Source organism: Esox lucius, chromosome 22 (genome assembly GCF_011004845.1).
Source record: "Esox lucius isolate fEsoLuc1 chromosome 22, fEsoLuc1.pri, whole genome shotgun sequence".
Lineage (NCBI taxonomy): Eukaryota > Metazoa > Chordata > Actinopteri > Esociformes > Esocidae > Esox > Esox lucius.
Window position 1 is genome coordinate 11649298 of NC_047590.1, and position 23313 is coordinate 11672610.

Genomic DNA, 23313 nt, shown 5'->3' on the forward strand with positions numbered 1-23313 from the left:
TTGTTTCTGCCGCCTGGTGGCATTATTGGCATGAAGGGGGGGGGCATGCCTTTCTCCATGGCTATTCCCCGTGTGGCCACCTAGTGGAGCCAATGCCTTGCAGAAGCTGTGAATCTCCGACCAGAGATTTTTACACCCCTTCCTGATTATCTCTCCTTACCAGCCATTATGACTTGTTGCTGACAAAACTACCATGACAGGCAAATGTAATCCTTCTGTCGTTTTCGTAAATTGTGTTTATGTCACAAGTCTCAAAATCCGACATAAGCAAACGCATTTGTCATAATTTAGCATGCTTTTTGTGTGTACTTTCACAGCCTAAAAAACCGCGGTGCCATGTGATTCCACTGAAGATTGCATCTTTGCACACCAGCTGGAGGAGGCCACTGGAGGGTAAAATTAATAGCCCCGCACCCTAGACGATTTTCGCTCCTTCAGCTTTAGAACACTTATGCAAATTACGGATGCGTCTGAGAACTCTGTCAATCCACAACGTCTTTCTGTGTTTGCAAACGTTGCCACCCGAGGGCGATGTGCGACCATGTTGATGGTAGCAGAACGGCAGTTTTCTGAGTGAACGAGGGGGGAAATCCTCTATTGACATGTTCAGAATTGAAAACCTATTTAGGCTAGCATGAATTTCCTGCCTAGCATTGTGTGTCATGTTGAATTAACTGCTTGCGTTATACTAAATCCAACGTCAACTTCCACCAGTGACATAACACTTGGGCTAAGTCAATGACTGCATTCAAACTTTGTGGCATCCAAAATGTTTCCAAGATGACAAACGAATATATACTAAGCAATTTTCTAAAGCGCATAGTTAGCTTCTAAAGACCCCAAAGGTGATTTTTAAGATAATTTCATAAATGTGGGTAGATATTGCTTGCTATTTAAGTCCCCAAATACTCGTGGGGTCTGTACTTGTAGTTCTGTTGTTTTTCTTTGTTTATAAATATGGAAACATTGTTAACATTTACATTTGAGTAATTTAGCTGACATTTATCCAGGCACACTTACAGTTAATTTTTACAACCCCTCTTGAGAAAACAATCTATATACTCAGTGTGAATTAGGCGGGCCAATAACTGGATGGTTGGCTGTCAGGCAGAGACATTGCTTCTCAGTATCTGTCTCATTATGGTGTCATCTGCAATGCCACTGAAGCATCTCCCTTTTTAAGTGGTACTCTAATTCACTGGTTGATCAGTCGCTATGAACTGTTGATGTCCCACCCGTTTGACTATCGGAAAAAGCTGGAAGCCCTCAATGATAATGTCCATGCGAAAACACATTAAGTCCTCCTCTCATGCCAGTTTTCCACCTCTCTCAAGCCAGTTCATGGCAAATCTCATCGGGAATATCTAGTGGGAGTGAGAAGGCAGACGGACGGTTGCTGGCTGTGGCATTAATATCCCATGTCGTACATACTGACGTTGTGCTTATACTCAAATAGCTTCCAGGTTGTGTAAACGTCATCTAGGGTACAAGTCAATCAAACCAGCACTGCAGTAGTTGAAACTGCAGTTTCCAACTGTCATTTTAACTCTCAGACTGGTCTTGGGTACTGTTCCTACTCCTCAGCATTTTTTGTGTCTAAATACTGTCAGTGAAGACACTGCGCAAACATTGCTATGGTTGGTTCAGTTAATACAAGCCCTTATTCCTTGTGGCGTCTTTCTGCATGTTTACTGAAACAATGTTTCTGGTCTAAATAGGGTGTTTTGATTAGACCAGCTGCAGTTTGGGTGTGTTTTTTTTGTTGCCACTGATTATTTACATAAATCAGAATGTGGCAGGTGGCAGCGTCATTCACATTTCAAAAGAGGTGGGACATTTGGGCCGTAACCCTCACAGAGAGTGGGCTGAACTGTTGAAAACGCTGTTCAACTGGACTATTCCTCTGTCGTATGTGCTAAATTCCAACTTCCCACATAGATACGAACGCGTCATTGAGGCATCCAGAGCGTAATCAAGCCTCTGACCAGCTACACAATACCTCAGTTCTGGATTCTGAAAGCAACTTCATCTCCTACTGTTCAAACATTCCCACTCCAGACCGATGGAAAGAGACAGGGGAGAGGCAGGATGAGAGGTGTGTGTTTAAACATGCGTGCTCCAGACAGCCACTCTATGCATAATTCATTGAAACAGTCAGACAACATACAGCTGGATCTAGGTTGTTTGGGTTGTGGATGTTTTTTTAAAATTATTATTATTGTTATTAATTTATTTGGGTTATGATGTTTAGAATATATTATTACACATCCCAGCTGCGGTATGCCAGTGGATGTATATTGATGCAGCTGTAATTACGGTTTTGGTTCTGATGGTTTACATCGCTCTTCATCTCAGGCGCAATTATATGTTCTTACAATAACACTTGGATGAAATACATATTTGCAGGACAGATTCACTAAAATGTTAACTAAATGATTGTGGAACATTTTAAATGTAGTGATTCCTATGCTGTACAGTGTACAAAAGGTGTTGGGATAACCTGATTACACATTCTGTGGTAACAGGATTGGCAGTGATATTGTGACAACAATGTCCGTGTAATCCTGCATCCATGGCCGTGTACAGTATGTGAGGATACAGTTTGATACAGCTGAACTAAGCGGCTTCAGAGCCGCGAGAGCAGTGAGTCAGACATGTCCCCCGAGGTAAGAGACTGAGAGACTCTGCCAGCTCAGAGCGAGTGAGGGAGGGGAGAAAGAGGGAGGTGGGGGGGGGGGAGAGAAGGAGGTGTAAACGAACAGTCAGTGTCAGCGAGGAGATTCTGGCAGCCGCAGACGGACCGGGAGCAGATAATCAGATTCACCACGAGGAGCGTTGTCACCGTGAGAGACTGTTGGAAGGATTGCCACTTTATTCACTCCATCGGTCTGTCTCTCTGCCAGTCTCTCTGTGTGTGGGTGTGTGTGTGTCTCTGTGTGTGTTGATCCGTGTGGAGCACAGTGGAGTGTGGACCATGAAGCCAGATCGGATTTGCCTCCAAATCGGCGGAAACAGACAGAAGAGGAACTTGGGACGGGAGAGTGTGAGTGCTGGTGATCTCTGATGAAAACGAGCAGCAATAACAGGACCCAACCAACCTCTCTGTCTGAGGAAACGATTAACCTGTCGTGCTTTATTGATCTGAACGAACATTTGAAGAATATTAAAAGGACACCCACCCCCCCACCCCCCCCCCCACCCCCCCCAGTGAAGAAGTGTTTCACGCCGAGATAGAATCTCTTACAGAGGAAACTGGTCCGCACTGAGACATCTTACAGAGGAAACTGGTCCGCACTGAGACATCTTACAGAGGAAACGTCAGCACAAAAACTGAATATTTTACTAAATATTGGAACATGTCTCTGTGGAGAAGTAAACCATTTCCCTGAGGAAACTGTGATGAACCAACACATCTCTCACCGAAGACAGAGTTTAGTCCCAGTGAGCTCGGAAGTGTCAGGTTGTCTGGTCCCAAGACGACATGAAACCTAGTTTGGATTTGGCTTTGTGGATTGGAGGAATGGAGAACTGTAAAGGCATCGAGGGAAGAGGTTTCTAGTGGAGGACAACGTGAACCGGCTGATAATTCATCAACACCAGTCTACAGAGAAACAATGTCTAATAACCAGGTTTCTCATTGCCATAATCAGTCATCAGTGAAAAGACAGTGGACTGAAGATAAAAGCGTGGATTCGGGAGAGTGAAAATCTGTAGTTTTGGACAGGAATGAAAGTCACCTGTTTAGATATTATATTGTAAAAGTTGCTACTTTGCATGTCAGATTCAGGAGAATGGAAGTCACTAGTTTGGACTTGGCATTCAGGATCCAGGGTTGCTAGTTTGGATTTCATGTTCATAGAGTAAAAGTTGTACAATGGGAGGAAAGGCTTCACACTCTTCAAGGACATAAATACGTCTTTCATTCTTCATGTATTGATTTACATTTAGCAACATGCAAGCGTGACGTGAGGTTCAAGCCTGCAAGCAAGTGTTTAGGGTAAGGTGTTAAGGTAATGTTAAGACATGCTAGTGAGTGGGTAAGGTAAGGTTAGCTATAGGGTTTATAGCAGGGGGTCAAGGTGAGGTATAGGTTAAGGTTCACTACAAAACAACAAGAAAAAGTCCTGGATTCAAAGTCCTGTTTATTACGCCACCCCCCCCATCCCGTTTCCACTAACAGGCTGGAACATCAGAACGCTTTGAGATGTTTGAATGCACAGATACAGCTGGGCATTGAGAGCTCCTGAGACCTCCCAAGCACTGGGTTTACCGACTCAACCATCAGTTAACCAGACCAGTTAACCAGACCAGTTAACCTGACTAGTTAACCTGACTAGTTAACCTGACTAGTTAACCTGACCAGCAAACATCGGAGGAAGAGCGAGCGGTCAGGCTTCAAGGGGACGATATGATGTGGTGTGGGTTCGTTAAGAGGAGTGTGAGGTGGACCGCTCGGCCTAGACAGAGGAGAGGGAGTATGTTTGTGACGCAGGTGGTTCTGATGTGTCTGACCATCCTGTCCTCCTGTCTGCCCATCTGGGCTGAAGACCAGGTCGTCTTCGACCGCCATGCTGTCTACTGGAACAGTACGAACCCCAGGTAGGACGGCGACACAGTCCGCGTGTGTGTGTGTGTGTGTGTGTTATAATTGAGCTGAAAGCTTCTTTTGTCTCCGTCAGTGAACGGGGGCATCTTTGTTCTGCCTCCCTCTCTCTTAACTGAGTATAGCGGATGTACACTCACGCACGCTTGCACGCACGCACACACACACACGCTGCTGTGGTTAGCTGGGTCTCATTGACATGGTGCAGAGCAGCCTCGCTCTGTCAATCTAATGAATTCTGACAGACTGGCCGGCCTCCCTCCCCCTCCCTCCCCCTCCCTCCCCCCTCTCCCTCTCAGGTACATATATAAACAGTGAAAGTGCTCCCTCTCCATCACGGTTGAATTACCACTAACAGGCTAACAGCCTTAGCACACACACACACACACACACACACACACACATTGATGCTTCTGAGTTAGTCCAGCTAACAGCTCTGTCTTTCTCCACAAGCTTTCAAATATTTAACAGGCAAGGAGGAAGACTCTTTCCTTCCATCCCTGACTCTCTGTCTCTTTCTTATTTTTCTTTCTCACACTGCTCTCCCCCCACCCCCTGCACATCCAACAACATGCTTTGTTTGTGGAACGCTATCACTTTTAAGCACAATGTATTTTATATTAAACAGTGTTTTTTATACACCTGGAAAAGTGTCTGTCAGTCCTAATCACTGATTTTTAATGCAAGAAGAAACTAGGTCTGGGTTTACAAGTGTTTCTACACACTTTATTGCTGAACTTAGATGTTATGTTAGATTGATGGAATGGTTTGTTTTTACAGGGACAAGCAGTGCTTAACTTGGGCCTGAGATGTCCAGAGTGACATATTCTTTTACTGTTCATTATCAAAGAACAGTGTACCTGTTTTAGTGCTTGACTTGAGCAGCAGCCATTCAGATCGCCTTGCCAGCACTACATTTCTTTTCAGGGAATGTATGTTGGCTTCACTAAAGTAGCCCATCCCCGTCCCAGATTCACACACGGCAGCGAAGGTTTCTTCAAAAAAGGTTCTTCAGAAAAAGGTTCCTCAAAGCGGAATGAAGGCGGGATCTGCAGTGAATAGCAATGGATAGTGGCATTCATGTAGTCTTAGTGGTTCCAACGTATTTTCCGGTGGTCTGTGGGGCTTTCCTAGAACCATTTCTTTGCCTCCTCCTTCTCGTCCTCTCCCCTCTCTGTCCTCTCTGGCCTTTTGAAACAGTTCAGAAGTAGCCTAATTGAGCATGATCGCGCAGGGAAATGTCTTTCACGACGGTCCCTCCCTCTACACCTGTGTATCATCAAAGGACATTTGCAGGGAGGGTCAAAATAAACATATGAAGTGATAAAAGACAAATTAAGGCATTTTATCGAAAACAGCAAGTAGCACATTTTTTAAACGCATGCAGGATTTTGTTTTCTACAAAGCAAAAGCAGTTTAAAAGGGATGTGGCAGACCGCAAAGATTTTCCGCAGTGGAATACATGATTATCCTGATGAACGCAATCTGGGAGAAGATGCTATTCCACTTCTAACGAACTGACATCTCACATTGTGCTTGGAGACTAAAAAGAAAATGCGCTGTTTCACCTTTTGGGAATGTTTTTTATTGAATAGTCTACTCCTCACATCCTCTCTCTATTCGTCCCCTCAAAACCCCTTTCAGTGAGGAAGCCAGATGTATGTCCCATCTGAACTTCTCATTCAACGTGTTTAAAATGGTAACCTTCACCTGTGGGTGTTCAACACCAGCGTGTGACGGTGCGAGTGGACCATTGCCTGGGGAGAAGACATGGGTTCAAAGGATCAAACCAGAAGGCATCATGGGTAAATTGACTACCAGACTGTCTGAACTACAAATAATAGCATCTGTGTTTGAGGGGATGAAAAGCTAAATGTATCATTGCTAAATTGAGACTCACTGACTGGTCCAAAAAGAATACTAATTATATGTGATGCAAGGTGATTTGTTGATCAATCGGCTGGCGGACCTGCCATTGTTTTGGTCCTTGTATAGCCTATATAATATTAACATACTAAAGAAATCTGATGATAGACAAGACAGTAGATGGCCAATTCATAGACCTAGCTTGTAGCATTGCTAGTAGCTGTCTTGCTAATTCATTATTAATTGAATAAGAATGAATGTCATTGTCTGTTGCCTTTCTGCCGGAAATGTCCTGAAATGCATCTGACAATTGGTAAAATGCAATTTACGTGGAAACTATTTGAACAATAGCCAAGTAGCCGTGTAACTGCCAGAACGCAGAACATATTTTAATAGCCAAAATGTGCGTGTACAGTATATCTCCCAAAATGTTATCTATTCTGCAGTGAAATAGCCTGCCTTATAGGTTTAAGTGCCTTGATCAAGGGCACAACAGCAGGAGATGGTGGGCCTGTGGATTCAGAGACCCGCAGCCTTTCACTTTTTCATGTCCTACCAAGGCACCAATTTTATCATGGGTGAAAAACAGTTCCTATCAAGCACTGGGGTCAAGTTACAGAAGATTGAAACATCAAGTCAAAAGTACCCCCCCCCCCCACACACACACACACACACGTGGAAGAAACTCACATGCCTACTGTCTTATCTGAGTTAATAGGCTCTGAACAGAGACATACCCAGACACACATACCCCCACACACACATACCCCCACACACACAGACCCACACACATACAGACCCACACACATACAGACCCACACACACACAGACCCCCACACACACAGACCCACACACATACAGACCCACACACACACAGACCCACACACATACAGACCCACACACATACAGACCCACACACACACAGACCCACACACACACAGACCCGCACACACATAGAGACCCACACACAAACAGACCCACACACATACAGACCCACACACACACAGACCCACACACACACACACAGACCCACACACATACAGACCCACACAGACCCACACACACACAGACCCACACACACACAGACCCACACACACACAGACCCACACACATACAGACCCACACACACACAGACCCACACACATACAGACCCACACAGACCCACACACACACACAGACCCACACACACACAGACCCACACACACACAGACCCACACACATACAGACCCACACACATACAGACCCACACAAACACAGACCCAAATACCCAAATACACAGACCCGCACACATGCAAACACAGCCTCCTTTCTCTATAGCCATGGAGAATAGCCAAATCTAATCTGTGGGTTTATCCTTCAAAATAATAATTTTCTTCATGTCCTTTTATCTCCTCATGTCCTCTTTTCCCCTCTCTTCTGGAAGGCTTTGAGATTCTCCCTGTCCTCCTCCAGGTCCGTGGAGATGGTTGCACAAGGTTACATGACATGGGATGGATCTCCTAAAAATGTGTGTCTGTGTGTGTGTGTGTCTGGTGTCTGTGTGCAATTAGGCGAACAGGCCTGCTACTCCGTCAGACTCTCAGACTTAGCCAAGTGCATTCTCTACTGTCCCCTGCGGCGCAGACATCCATGTATCTGTCCGTTCCTTTTCTCCCAAAGACTGTGATCTCAGTCTCTCTCCCTCTCTCCTCCTCCTTTCAGCCACTCCATCTTATCTCTGTCTCATCTCTCTTACACAGACATCTGTCCGTTTGTTCCCGACACACAGGTACAACTCTTTGTGTCTCTCTATGTGTGTTTGTGTGTACTTTGGTGCATATGTGTACACCTTTTTGAAGGAGAGAGAGAATGGAGAGATTAATGGTGTAAGGAGAGGGGAAGAGTTGTGAAGTGAGAGATGGACGGGATCAACTGTGTGGGAGACAGACCGACAGAGCATTTGTGGTTGTAAATGCTTTGTTTTCCTCTTCGTTGGTGATGTTAAATGTCGATAAAATGTTTAGGTCCACCCAGCAAACAAGGCGTGGTGTGTTATTTCTTAGTCTTTAGTTTGAGATGTGTTGAGAAAGGATGGATGACAGGTGGAGTTTGAGATGTGTTGAGAAAGGATGGATGACAGGTGGAGTTTGAGATGTGTTGAGATAGGAGGGATGACAGGATGAGTATGAGATGTGTTGAGATGGCAGGGATGACAGGATGAGTATGAGATGTGTTGAGATGGGAGAGATGACAGGAGGAGTTTGAGATGTGTTGAGAGAGGAGGGATGACTGGAGGAGTATGAGATGTGTTGAGATGGGAGGGATGACAGGAGGAGTTTGAGATGTTTTGAGAAAGGATGGATGACAGGCATAGGCGCCGATTTATGTTTTCCTCAGTGGGTGCTCATAGGCGCACGCCATTTATATATATATATTTTCGTGGGTGCTCGCTATTTTCCGTGGGTGCTCGAGCCCCGGAGCACCCACGGTATCGGCGCCTATGATGACAGGTGGAGTTTGAGATGTGTTGACATAGGAGGGATGACAGGAGGAGTATGAAATGTGTTTAGAGAGTAGGGATGACAGGAGGAGTATGAGATGTGTTGAGAGAGTAGGGATGACAGGAGGAGTATGAAATGTGTTGAAATAGGAGGGATGACAGGAGGAGTATGAGATGTGTTGAGATGGCAGGGATGACAGGAGGAGTATGAGATGTGTTGAGAGAGGAGGGATGACAGGATGATTATGAAATGTGTTGGGATGGGAGGGATGACAGGAGGAGTATGAGATGTGTTGAGATAGGAGGGATGACAGGAGGAGTATGAAATGTGTTGAGATAGGAGGGATGACAGGAGGAGTATGAGATGTGTTGAGATGGCAGGGATGACAGGAGGAGTATGAAATGTGTTGAGATGGGAGGGATGACAGGAGGAGTATGAGATGTGTTGAGATAGGAGGGATGACAGGATGATTATGAAATGTGTTGGGATGGGAGGGATGACAGGAGGAGTATGAGATGTGTTGAGATAGGAGGGATGACAGGAGGAGTATGAAATGTGTTGAGATAGGAGGGATGACAGGAGGAGTATGAGATGTGTTGAGATGGCAGGGATGACAGGAGGAGTATGAGATATTTTGAGATAGGAAGGGATGTCTGGAGGGATGACAGGAAGAGTATAAGATTTGACATATGGTTGTGGTGCTGCATACTCTCTGTTTGATCTAACACACCTCAAACACACATTTTCAGATCTCAGAATTGTGTGTGTTAAAGATGCTGTGCGTGTTCGAGATGCAGTGCTGTTCTAAAGTGGGTCATTCCTAAAAACGAAACTGCACAGAAAGTAATTTTACTTCTAAAACCTAAACTAGTCTTTTTACAGGGAATATTCACCCTTACCTTTAAAGCAGTTACTGGACACATTGAAATCCATGCTTTTGGGGGTTAACTTATTGCAACTATCTTATAATTTAAGCATGTGTGTGTGTGTGTACTCAAATTGCTGTAAGAGAGGACCAGTTTTCCGCAATTTAAGTTAGGATGTTTTGGAAAATATATATTTTTTTAGACTTGGGTTAAAGTTTTGGGTTAGAAGTAGGGTTAGCATTAGCCATAGAATAAGGGTTAAGTCTTAGGTATAGGGGTTAGGGATAGGTTAAGGTTAGGGTTAGATCAAGTCTTACTTTCAGGATTACGGGGTAGTAGTTCGTGAAAATATTTTCTTAATGGTGCAGCATTTCCAGTCCTCACTTTGATAGCAAATCAATTATAATTAGTGTGTGTGTTAGTGCGTCATAGCTCGAGAGAAATTGCCCCCAGCAACATCTCCTCATTGGTTCATAGTTCAAAGTATTTTCTCTCTGGTTTGGGGCAGAGAGAATTAAACCCACACACACACACACACCCACACTGCAGTCTTTATTAGTCTTTAGGAGGTGATGAGGCAGACCAAAATGGCCCAATTCCTTGTTTCTGTGTGCCTCTCGCTCTTTCTCATTCTCTCACTGTCTTTCTCATTCTCTCACTCTAATTCAGAGAGACTGCCTGGATGTAGAATTAATGTTATTTTCATTCTGGTTTGTGTGCCAGAGGTCCCCCAATTTTCTTTTATTGGGAAAGAGTTCGAGGTTTCAGGTCCCCACAAGGATAGAAAGACAAAGGTGTGTTTGACTATTTAATCTAATACTCAGCTTTTACATTCTGTTAATTGTATGTCTGTAGTGTTTTCATGTTCATGCATGTTTAAAGTCTATGAAGTTTTGTTTGTCTGTAATATGATCTTGTTGTGCTAGGATAACTAGCTGTTGCCATGGAAACAAAGAAATAAACAAGTTTATGCTGTAAATAAAATCCCCTGTAATGCTTCACTGTTCTCTAAGCCCCACTTCTCTAAGCCCCCTCCCTTTAAGGAATCATCTAGTACATGATCCATTTACACAAGTGTCAAATAACTTAAAATTTCAGAAGTGATACAAAGAAGTTAAGATGTTAATTATCCTTGAGGGGATATACAGACGCTTGAGAGACATAAGAAATCATTTGCACGCACAAGAGGACATTTATGCACAGATTAGGGTATCCAATTAAAAACACATCTTTAAACTAGTGCCTAATTGAGGAGAGTCTGTCAAGAATGTTTAAAATGTAATCCAGACCCTGTACCTTGATCATTAATAGCGTTTAAATGTTTTACACCTTGAAGTGACTATGTTTCCCCAGTGGATATGAAATATTAGAACTACTAATGTTGAAGGGATCTTTTAGTTTTTGAGCACATTTGACCTCATTATCCACTTTATTTTAGTGTTGACACATCATCCAGGCAGTGGGTTTGATCAAAGCTTCATTTCAGAGATTTATTGGTCTGTCTGGTTGCGTACACAAGCCGTATGTATTCTGAACAGTATCCAAATCATACCCTAAAGGCTGTTTTCGTGGGGCCTTTTTGAAACATCACCAGTTCTGCATTTGAAGAAAAGTGACTAGCTACTTTAGCTGTTGTGTTCGGAGTTATTTCCTTGACTGAAAGAATTAAGTAGGCATGTCATCTCTTGTTTGTCTCCACACGCTGCGCTGCTACACATACTGAAATAAACTAAATGTATATTTGGCTGCAGAGACAGGAGTCCGTGTTTAAATATATAGATGGTATAGAGACAAAAGACGGTGTTTAGATGTATAGATATTATAGAGACAGGAGAAAGTGCTTAAATATATACAACTCCAAAAAAATGAAGAGACCACTGCACCTTTTTCTTTCCTTTCCAAAGTTCCAAGTTGAAAAGGAAAGTTTTGAGTGAGGAACAGAGCTGTAGATGCTATAGAGACAGGAGACAGTGTTTAAATATATACATGTTATAGAGACAAGAGACAGTGTTTAAATGTGTAAATGGTTATAGAAACAGGAGACAGTGTTTAAATGTTTAGATGGTTATAAAGACTGGAGGCAGTGTTTCAAGATATTGATGGTATAGAGACAGGAGACCGTGTTTAAGTGTATAGATGGTTATAGAGACAGGAGACAGTGTTTTTATGTATAGATGGTTATAGAGAGTGTTTAAATGTATAGATGGTTATAGAGAGTATTTAAATGTATAGATGTTATAGAGACAGTGTTTAAATGTATAGCTGTTATAGAGACAGTGTTTAAATGTATAGATGTTATAGAGATAGTGTTTAAATGTATAGATGGTTATGGAGAGTGTTTAAATGTATAGATTCTGTAGAGACAGGAGACAGTGTTTGCATGTGTGTGTGTGTGTGTGTGGGTATGTCCACTAAGGTGTGTGAGATCTGCTCTGTGTGTTTTAACTTCTCACAGTGAACAAAGCCCCAAAACCAATGGGCTTTGAAATACAGGCCCAGATAGGAAGGAGGAGTGTGAGAGTGTTGTGTGTGTGTGTGTATGGTTTTGATGTTTTTAGTGTTATAAAAAGGAATCATTACTGTATTAGCCTTGAGAATCGGTCTCGTTGGGGTTTTGGAGGTGTACATGGCTTTGTGAGTTTAGCGGTGCACGGATATAGAACGGTAAAGCCGGAAGTAAAGGCAGTTTGAGAGGTTTGCTGTGCTTGATGAATGCACACTACTTGTAAGTCAAATAAGTCTCAGAAATGGAATGTTGACCTAAACCACTATATGGGTGATGCTTCAACACTAAAAGTGAGTGGACAGTAAGGTCTAACTTGTTAAAAATGTATATATATATATATATCCCTTTCACTCTTCTAAGCAACCCATCCGCTTTGCTGGCCGGCCACCAGCTCTGACAAACTATATACCCGACAGTCTCACTTTCCCACTGAAGTCATCTTTCTTATCAAATCTGGAGGACATGAAACATAAGCTAGATATTGATTTTGAGACGTAATGTAATGTTTTCATATTTATTTATAGTGTAATCCTAACCTTTTTTATTTTCAAAACTATTTAAGTTAAATTCAGTTAGTCATGTTGATGTTCCTATTTTGATCTGCAAAAAATAGAAACTTAGAAGACAACAACCACAAAATGAAAAATTCGAATATTGCTTCTTAATGTCCATTGGGATGAAATGAGTTGGGGGAGTATGGACTGACCTCCTATAGACCTGTCTCCTATAGATCGACCTCCTATAGATCTGTCTCCTATAGATCTGTCTCCTATGGATCTGTCTCCTATGGATCTGTCTCCTATAGATCTGTCTCCTATAGATCTGTCTCCTATAGATCTGTCTCCTATAGATCTGTCTCCTATGGATCTGTCTCCCATAGATCTGTCTCCTATAGATCTGTCTCCTATGGATCTGTCTCCCATAGATCTGTCTCCTATGGATCTGTCTCCTATAGATCTGTCTCCCATAGATCTGTCTCCCATAAATCTGTCTCCTATGGATCTGTCTCCCATAGATCTGTCTCCTATAAATCTGTCTCCCATAGATCTGTCTCCTATAGATCTGTCTCCTATGGATCTGTCTCCCATAGATCTGTCTCCTATGGATCTGTCTCCTATAGATCTGTCTCCTATGGATCTGTCTCCTCTCTATGGATGACTTCTACTTTCTTATACACCACTGAACTGACATTGATTAAGTTTTGGTGAGTGTTGCCAAATACACTTATTGACCAGATGGGGGCACTAAAATTAAGTAATAAGTCACAAGGTGGTTAGGGTGTATGGCCAAATATAGCATAGCTAAGACATGTTTTTAGGCATAACAAGGACTGCCTGAATACACAGTATTCAGTAAGGCTCACCATGATGGACTTTCAACCATTGTGTCCTTAATGATTTGTAATAAACTTGATTTTCCACATACAAACACACAAACACAACATTAATACGGTTATACTCAATGTAAAAAAAGCGGTACCCAAAACATTTCTGCCATGATTTGGAACAATCCTATAGCACCTTTTAAATCCTGAAAGAGACGTCTGGTACCGTCTGACAGGATTGATCCCTATGAAAATCCTGTAACAAAAGATGGAAAAGAATCCTGGTAGAGGATTGGTTGCTATGAAAATGTTCTCAGAAGAAATCAGACATGGAATCTGAAAACTCAAATTAGAATAGTATAGGACAGTTCCAAATCATAGCAGCAGTTTTTTAACAACAGAAAGGCATGTTTCTGGACTAGGGGCACGTTGCAAACACTGTCACGATTCAACATATGCAGGAACACTCACGTGGATGACACGGCTGCTCTAGCAGGATCATAAGGATCTCATTCAGCAGACACACTCAGGGAAAGGAGTCTCCATAGCCCACACAAAATCTCAGGCATCATTTTGGATTTTGATTTGGCTGAGTGATGCTTTTTATAAAGATCTGGCATTTCCAGAACTACCACGATTGGCCCATTGTGTTCATCTTCTGTGGGGGACCACGTGTTTTTTTATGTAAGAGGTTTATAGAATTCTATTGATATATCAGAGAAAGATCCCACTGAACGGTTCAGAAGATGCAGAATCATGTATCTTTGAAAAATTTATTTTATGGCAAAATATCCTTAAAGTATATTTTCACCCAGTCTGGGCCGAGCGGCGTGGCTGGCAAATGGAAACATGAGTTAGAACAGGGGTTCCCAAACCTTTCCCCCAGGGCCACCTTTTTTCAATTTGAGAAATGTCACGCTTATAAAGAAAAAGATTAGATAAATTGATAACAACAGTCACGCATTCCATGAAATTACTTCCCAAGAAAAGTGTAATATATTTGACTCCTCGACTTAAGAAGGTCGTAGCTCAGTTTCGGAATGAAATGAAGACAAACCAAATATATTAATCTTCTATATGTGGTGGTTGATTAGTAAGGCAATGTTATACAGGTGGTGGTGGACTGATAGGAAAATACTCTATTGATGGTGGTTGACTGGCAAGAGAACGTTCTGTAGATGGTGGTTGACTGGCAAGAGAATGTTCTGTAGATGGTGGTTGACTGGCAAGAGAATTCTCTGTCAGTGGTGGTTCACTGATAAGAGAATTCTCTATCTGTGCTGGTTGACTAGTAAGAGAAATCTCTATCTGTGGTGGTTGACTAGTAAGTGAATTCTCTATCTGTGGTGGTTGACTAGTAAACTAATTCTCTATCGGTGGTGGTTGACTAGTAAGTGAATTCTCTATCTGTGGTGGTTGACTAGTAAACTAATTCTCTATCGGTGGTGGTTGACTAGTAAGTGAATTCTCTATCTGTGGTGGTTGACTAGTAAACTAATTCTCTATCGGTGGTGGTTGACTGGTAAGATAATCCTCTATTAATAGTAGTGGACTGATAACAGAAATGTCTGTAGCTGGTGGTTGACTGGTAAGTGAGTGCTCTATTGGTGGTCATTGGGGGCAGAAGGATGTTATGGTTGTTTATTTTCTGTTATGGTGGTAGAATGGTTATGGTTGTTTGTTTTCTGGTAAAGTGCTCATGGTGCATGTCAGTGTTTGGAGTTATTAATAAAACAGACATTTCATTATTGATCTGAGATGTGGCCCAACTGCCTGCAGTCACAACCTTATTTTGATATGGATTTAGTGACACCGGGAAGTGTGTGTGTGTGTGTGTGTGTGTGTGAGGGATATGGATTAAGTGAAGAGCCTCTAAGTGTTTTCTAGCTTTGAGTGATTAAGGCTGCCTTCAGCCGACACAGTAGGGTGGGGCGTGGAGAGAAAGAGAGGGATGGGAACAAGAGAAGGGTGTTCCTGGCTCTAGCTGGTAGCAGACTGTTTCAGCAGGATGCAGAAAACAGCAGCACGTCTGAAGTAGCCCCTTGAAGAGCTGCTGGACTTAACCACAATAGTGTTGTCTTCTTCTGGTCTCCTGAGGCTTGGGAAATGAAAAATAGCAGATAAAAGACACTGTCAGGTAGCGATTAAATTAGCCCCTAAATGGATATAAACTAATGAAAATGCCTTCATTACAGAAATAACTTCTGTAAACCTGTAATGAGGATGTGCCGCTGTCCCCTGAGGGATTATAAGAATTCATTATTGTAGGTTACCCGACCGTGATAACATTTAATTTAGAAAGCAATGTCTGTGCCTCACGAGGAATGCGTCCCCTGGTAAATAATTCAGGTGGGTGGAAGCAGAGCAGATTGTTACTTTAACCACCTGGAACCGGGTGGGCGGTGGGGTTTGAACACAAAGACACAGGCGGTGTAGCACCTGGGCAGCCGCCCGTGGTCTGGGTAGCCACGCGAATGAGATGGAGCCATCTAAGACCAGGAGAGATGAGATGGAGGACCACGGGGCATCTCCAGGGCGGAGGTGGGGGAGGTGACCTGGGTCAGTGGAGACAGGCAGAGACAATAACTTTGGACTCTCCTGCAATAGAGGTGCAATAGAGGTGCAGAATAAAGCTTCTCTCTCTGTGATTGGATGTCAGATAAATCCTTTCTGATTGTCCACTCAACCAGATCTACTGGTCGTAATTATCCACTGATGAGGTTTTACATTGAATAAGCCAGAGGGAGGCCGAGAAACAGTTGATGGAGTCGGATTGCTGACAAACAGACAGACAGAATGAAAGGCATCAGCCTGTTTTAGGTGTTCCTCAGGAAACCTATCCAGTCACGTTAAAGATTTGTGTCCATGCCTTCATTAATACTTAAAAAATGTATATCCAAAGCAAACTATGAACATGTCAGTGGGAGGATAAATGCTGGTACTTATTATATATGTTAGTTTAATAAATGCGAAGTAACTATGGTGACGTTAACTGCTTCATTTTGATAAGAGCATTTTGGTAGGTTTTATTCAATAAACTTCCCCAAACCATTCATAGCCAGTACCAAAGAGAAGAGTGAGCGATATGAGAGAAATAAGAGAGAAGTGGTGGATGAGCAAAGGATGTGAGAGAGGAGTGAAGTGGCGGATGAGAGTGGAATGAGAGAGAATAGACTCAGTGGATGAGACAAGAATGAGAGAGGAAAGTTTAGAAAGTAGCTGAAGGTCATCCATGAGCCTCAGGGTATGACCAATCAAAATACAGATCTGTCAGCCAATCAAAGCCCAGTCCTGTATCATCTTCTTCAATCAACCTACTCTCTCTCACACACACACACACATACACACGCAAACACACACACAAGGGAAACAAATGAAAAGCAAGCAAGTTAACTCTTTCAAACCCAGAAAACTAACCTTTATCTATCTGCTTTATTTAAAAGTTTAACCTACACAGCAATTAATATGCCATTGTAACACTGGGAGAGGAGCAAATAAGGGCTTTGATATGGTAATAGAGTTCACACAGCACACAAACAGCAGACACACAGCACACACACAGCCTGAGTGCTGTTTACATAAGGGCCTGCCCTGGGATGAGCGAGAGCTGTCATCCTGCCAGAGAGAGAGAGAGAGAGAGATCAGCCTGTCTGATCTTTTCATTGAGGGATAGAGGGACGGAGGCAGAGATGGTGAGAAGAAACTTGTAGCAAGGAAGGAGACAAAAACCAACCATGGGGGAGAAAGGAAGCAAGAAAGGAAGGGAAATAGAAAGAGAGGGAGATGGAAGGAAAGAGAGTGTCATGGAGGGAGAAACAGGGTACGGCAAGACCAGGGGGACAAGGCAGGAATGGAGAGAAAACGGGGGAGGAGAGAATAAGGGAAGAGGGGATGAGGAGGGAGGAGAGTCCCCTGTTCCCCTCAGTTCAATGGATCCTATTTCAGGCTCTTAATCTACATGAACACACACAAACACACACAAACACACACGCTGCCTTCATGTCTGCACCCAGTTCTGGAAATAAAGTTTGTTTATATAGTGTGCCTTTGTGAGCTTGTCACCCTATGCGTATGTGTGTGTGTGTGCGTGTGCGTGTGTGTGTGTATGAGGGGGTTGTACCCAAGGTCAGAACCACTTCTGTGTCTGTCTTTCTTATGTAACTCTCCCTCCCCCTCCAGTCCAAATATTCCCCCCTCTCTCTCAGTGTCTGAGCTGCATACTAAAGTGGACACACACACACACACACACAGACACACACCCAAACGCACTCTCTTAAAAAGCGAGAGGGTGTGTATCGATTTAGCATGGTGTGCAGATTCCCACCACTACCCCTATACAAGGATTAAGGAGAGCTGAGAAACACACACACACACACACACTGCTGCTAAACGACACAACCGCAACCTCCCCTCTCCTAGCTACTCCTCCATCAATTGGTGGATGAATCTTTTTCTTCCATGCACACTTAATCTCTCTTTACCTCCTTTTATCTCCAATTATCTCACTTTACCTCCTTTCCCCTCCTGTAATCTCCCTTTACCTCCGTTTAGCATCCTTTATTTCCCTTTACCTCCTCCCTTTATCTCATTTGACTCACCTCCCTTTTTCTCCCTTCACCTCCCTTTATCTCCATTTGCCTCCCTTTATCTCTCTTTACCTTCACCTCTCTATCATAATCTTCATTCACCTCTGTTTCTCTCCCTTCTACTGTATCCACCTCCCCCATCTCCATTCACCTGCACCACTCTTCATCTCAATTTAAATTCACCTTGTTTATTTCCTTCTACCTTCATCTCCATTTACCTCCATTTATCTCGCTCTACCTCTTTTTACTCTCTTTACCTTCACCTCCCTTTATCTGCTTTTACCACATTTAATCAACATCCCACATGGTGCAAACCCCACCAATGAGAAACCTAGCAACATTCAAAGCTACGTTGATTGGTCAGAGGTCGGACTTTCCCTGTGCATTTGCTTGAGGAAGATAAAAGGACCTCCCATCTCCCTCTTCTTCCTCTCTCCTGTCTCCATGTTCTTCCTCTTTCTTCACTCCCATTTTTTCCATTAGGCCCCCAGGCTAAGGAGGTGTGTGTTGTTTGTTGTGGGTGTGTGTGTATATATACATGTATGTGTGTTTAAAGGAAGAGAAATAGCAGAGCTAGCAGTAGCGTTAGTTAATTAATACACTTCAAAAGGACATTTTAAATATGAAACAGTAGCATAGCATAGCCAACAGCTGCAACAGTTTGGCTGACCTAAATAATTTATACTAGAGCTTACCGTGTGTGTGTGTGTTTAATGTGAATTATTCAGAATATAGCTTACTCTGCTGCCTATTACACTCTATTAACAAGAAACATCTTTATTTTTACTCTGACCTCTTTTAGTGTTTTTATAGCACTATCTCTCTTGAATCTGGTCACTATCTTTATAAATCCTGATCACTAGTCCTCTAATTTCCTTCAATCATTCATTTCTGGACTCCCAATATTTTTTTATTTTATTTTACGACAGCCAAGTCACATGTTTGATTCAAGTCAACAATTTTCTATTTCAGTTGGCCGTGTTATGTCTCAGTAAACCCTATTAGGCTACTCTCTCTAATTCACCATTAGTGTTAAGTAGCTAAAATACACACTGATTCAAATGACATTAACATCTCCACAATAGGGGCTTAAAGGTAAAATAAGAGTCAGCAGTGTTAAATTAATAGAAATCCACATGAGGAAAAATATAATGACACAAATTTTTATTCTCAAGGTTGAAAGTGGAGAACATTAGAAAAAGAGCTGCTGCACTAGAGATGTTGCTAGGTGTTCCCACTTGTGTGGGTGCCTATTTCTAGACCAGCTAGGGTCAAGGTTTGGCCACCAGAGGAGAAAAACTGCCTTTCTGTGGTAGAAAAACACTCCTCACAAACTAAACCTCTCCACACACATTTTCAGCAGAAGGTAGGGTTGTGCACATAAGTGTCAGCGGGGCGTGCGCGCCTGTGTGTGCGCGCTTGTGTGTGTGTGGGTATGTGTGTGTGTTTGCCTGTGTGTGTTTGGTCACGGTGGTTGAACACTCTGATTAATGCTTACAGAGAGACAACAGATGAGGAGGGAAGTGGAGACAGGTGAGAGGGGGGTGAGGGGGGTGGGGGGCGTGAACGGGGGACAGCAGAGGAAATAGATGATGGAGGACAGGGAGTTTGAGAGAGATAAGAAGAGAGAGAGGGAGAAAAGAGATGGAGAGAGAGAGAACAATGTTCATTCACCCAAAACCAGCGGTTGTGTTGTGGTAGTGTTGTGGTAGCGTCGCTGCTGTGTTGTAGTAATGCTTTAACTATGCGGTTTGCCTTGCGGTCTAGGTTCCACCATGACTACAGGGTTGCGGTCAGCATTAATGACTACCTGGACATCTACTGTCCGTTCTACACCAACGGCCCCCCGGCTCATGGACGAATGGAGCGTTACATCCTGTTCATGGTCAACCACGAGGGGTACACTTCCTGCCAACACAGGATGAGGGGGTTCAAGCGCTGGGAGTGCAACCGCCCCGCTGGCAATGACGGGCCGCTGCGCTTCTCCGAAAAGTTCCAGCTGTTCACGCCGTTCTCCCTGGGCTTTGAGTTCAGGCCAGGGCATGAATATTACTATATATGTGAGTAATATCTCATGTTAATATCTTGCATACTACAGTGGAGGTTACAGGTCAGGCACGTGTTACATGTTCTGTTGTATGTTATGCTTCTACAGTACTGCTGGTGTCAGTGTATTTTTGCCCACTTGCCAAATTGTATTGGGATGCAAAACAATGTCAGTGGACCACTCGGAAGCAGAAACGGATGTGGCACCAGGCTCCACCTGCACTGTATGTCAAGCACTACTGCAGTACAGCATCTATATATGGGAATAACCCTTACATCCTACTATTACAATAGGTACTGTTACAACAACGATGAAGACTGGGGGATGCAGGGAAGTAGAGGGAAGGAGGGCAGAGGAAGGGCAGATTTATTACCTCTGAGTGGCAGATTTGGATCATATCCGCCTTGGCTCTTCTTCGTTGCTCCCTTTCAATCTAATGGACAGCAGCTGTAGTGGAGTCAGTCAGATCCCACTGGGCTAACCAGCTAATAGCAAACAACCAACCGTCTCCTCCTTGTCTTCCTCCCTCCCAGCGTCTCCTCATCCCAATCACGTAGGGAGGCCGTGTCTGAGGTTGAAAGTGTATGTCAGACCCCCGGGTGAGTCACACTCGAACCTCACGCCCACCCAAACGCACGGACACCTGCGCCCATACGCACACACACACACACACACACACACCGGCATGTGCACAATCAAACAGACACGTGCAAAGACACATGAACACACACGCGTAGGAACACAACACAAGCACACACACGGAAGATGGAGAAGAGAGAAAGAAATCCTCTACTTTAAGTTTCTAATAGAGACATGACTACTCTACTCTGTAATTACCACCTCTTTGTGACTGTGACACAGAAACCCCATCTTCCTTTTAATACTTGCCGCTGCTAGCTCAGTGATAGTGGCTCTGTGTGTGTAAATGTAATTAAGTTGATTAAAACCTCTACTGTGGTCTTGGCAACATTCTTCTCTCTTTTCTTCCTTTTTCTCACTGTGTCTCTAACTGTTTTTCCATGCTGTTGCTGTGATTTTCTATTTTAATGTTTTATCCATTGTTCTCTCTTCCCTCAATGATTTTGTTGTTTGGTTTTCTACAATTCAAAATTCTTCTGCCTTCTGTATGCTTTGAGATTGTCCTGTCCTCTTTCCCTATAAATGCTTTCTATTCTTTCTGTTGAGTCGTTCTCTCTCTCTTGCTGTTCAGACATTCATGTTATCCTTTTCTCTCTCTGCACCAGGCGGGTCAGGGTTTGACTCTCCAGAGCCTTTTCTGACTGATGGTGCACCAGCCTGGAGGTCAGAGTTCCTGCTAAAGCTGCTCCTTCTACCCAGCCTGGCCTCACTGCTGCTGGGCTTGTTTTCATCGCTGTGACCCCGCCACCAGTGGCGTAGACCTAGACAGTCTTATCTGGTGGACTGCCTTGCTGGTTGTCTCTCAAACCCCCCACACTCTCAGGGAGGAACTCTCAGTACTGGACTTAAAAACACTGTGGGTCCCCAGGACAAGCATTTACAGCCCCCAGGCTGATTCATTGATGAAGAGCCCCTGGTCTAAACTTAAACCTAATCTCTCTGGGGGGGTCTGAATGAACATTGGTGGGGGGTAGTTGGCTGTACACAGGTGCATAACCAGTGTGAATGTGGACTGACTGAACCGATTCTGTTTTTGTCTAGTTTATTTAACTGAACATGGGTCCATGGATACGCTATCATGGTTATGTTTTGTCATTGTGGATAAATTAATAGTTAGTATTCCAAAGTGCAAAGTCTGATATTACACTAAAGCATTTGATGGACTGAGAAATGACTGAACAGTTCACTGTTGAAACCACTTCGACCTACAGAGAGAAGATGAGGATGAGAGAAACTGTGCGATGGAAAAACAAAACAAAGATAGGAGAATCTGGAGAGTATCTGGGGACTGAGATTTCTTCAATGTTGGGACTTGAACATGTTGAGAAATCACTGTGATTACACACACATGCACACACACACATGCCAAACATGCACATACACACCTACACACATGAACAAACAAGAACACTGACACGTTTCTATACTGTTTCATCTTATTTTTGTTCTGTTTAAAAGCATAATCATACGTGACAGCCAAGACGGTTCTTAGCCGGAGAACGAGTGGCAGTTGATAATGATTGCATTTTTCTGTTCCTCTGACGCTGTCTTAGTGTGTATTATCTGCCTGTAGTTGTTTCTATCATGTGCAGCATTTACGGTAAGGCGATCTCTGCCCTGGTTTAATGTACAAACGTTTTTTCTTCACTTCTTTAATCTCATCAGTTTGTCTCCTGTTTTGTTGGTTTTGTCAAGATGATGAGAGACAGGAGAAAATCACACCAATAAAGACTCCTTTGTCTACTAAGTGACTAACAATTGTATTTTCTATACCTGGAGTTCACAAACAAAAATGGGCCACCAATGTTTCATGGAGTGGCCAGGTCCTTCCTTGAATAGAAAGGTCCTGCTCACCCCATAAACAGAAGTATTCAGACCTGTTGCCATGACGCTCCAAATTGGGGTCACCAAGTCTCCAAAACAACAATTACACGTCACCTCCATGGCAACAAGCGTCTTGGATGTTTTGCCAGAACAAAGATTTTAGTCTCAGTCATCTGACCATAGAACCCCGTTAAGAACTCATGTCTCAATGAGATGTCCATAAAACCTACATGATGTGCCATATCATTTATCGTGAAACTAATTGCTAGTGGAATAACATTTAGGGAAATTATTATGATATAGTTTTGTTAAACTATGTGGAGTGTAAAGAAATGAACTTAAAAAGAAAATTATCTTAGCCCTTAAAAGTAAAAAAAAAATTCATCAAGGAGGTTGCGACAAAATAAAGATTTTGAACGTATTACAGCTTTTAACCATTTCTAAGACACATTTCTTGAAAGCTTCACCCATTTTCTCAAAACTTAAAACCCAGATCCAAATCTTCAAACTAAATTCACAAAACCCCTCTTCTGTCAAAATCAAACACTCGCCTCAAAACCAATTAATCTGTT

At 43.1% G+C, this 23313-nt stretch overlaps 1 protein-coding gene across 4 annotated transcripts; it reads left to right on the top strand.

The window, feature by feature from the left end:
• Positions 1-3195: 3195 nt before the first annotated feature.
• On the top strand, positions 3196-22641 carry LOC105019815 (ephrin-A2-like). 4 transcript variants are annotated; one of them, XM_010886262.4, is made up of 4 exons: positions 3196-4599; positions 19999-20291; positions 20812-20877; positions 21523-22641. In XM_010886262.4, exons 1-4 carry the CDS (start codon positions 4409-4411, stop codon positions 21654-21656), a joined length of 684 nt encoding a protein of 227 aa, XP_010884564.2. In that variant the 5' UTR covers positions 3196-4408; the 3' UTR covers positions 21657-22641. The 4 variants fall into 4 exon arrangements, with proteins under 4 accessions (XP_010884564.2, XP_034145420.1, XP_019897682.2 ...); XM_034289529.1 differs by lacking the exon at positions 21523-22641 and having other exon boundaries at positions 20812-21500; XM_020042123.3 differs by lacking the exons at positions 20812-20877; positions 21523-22641 and adding an exon at positions 20387-20805.
• The last annotated feature ends 672 nt before the right edge of the window (positions 22642-23313 follow it).

Bases quoted from the DNA above. Each gene is read 5' to 3' on its own strand.
- LOC105019815 (XM_034289529.1), top strand. From the start codon at position 4,409: ATGATGTGGTGTGGGTTCGTTAAGAGGAGTGTGAGGTGGACCGCTCGG. The intron at 4,600-19,998 runs GTAGGACGGCGA...CTTGCGGTCTAG, and splicing joins TGGAACAGTACGAACCCCAG to GTTCCACCATGACTACAGGG. The intron at 20,292-20,811 runs GTGAGTAATATC...CCTCCCTCCCAG, and splicing joins GCATGAATATTACTATATAT to CGTCTCCTCATCCCAATCAC.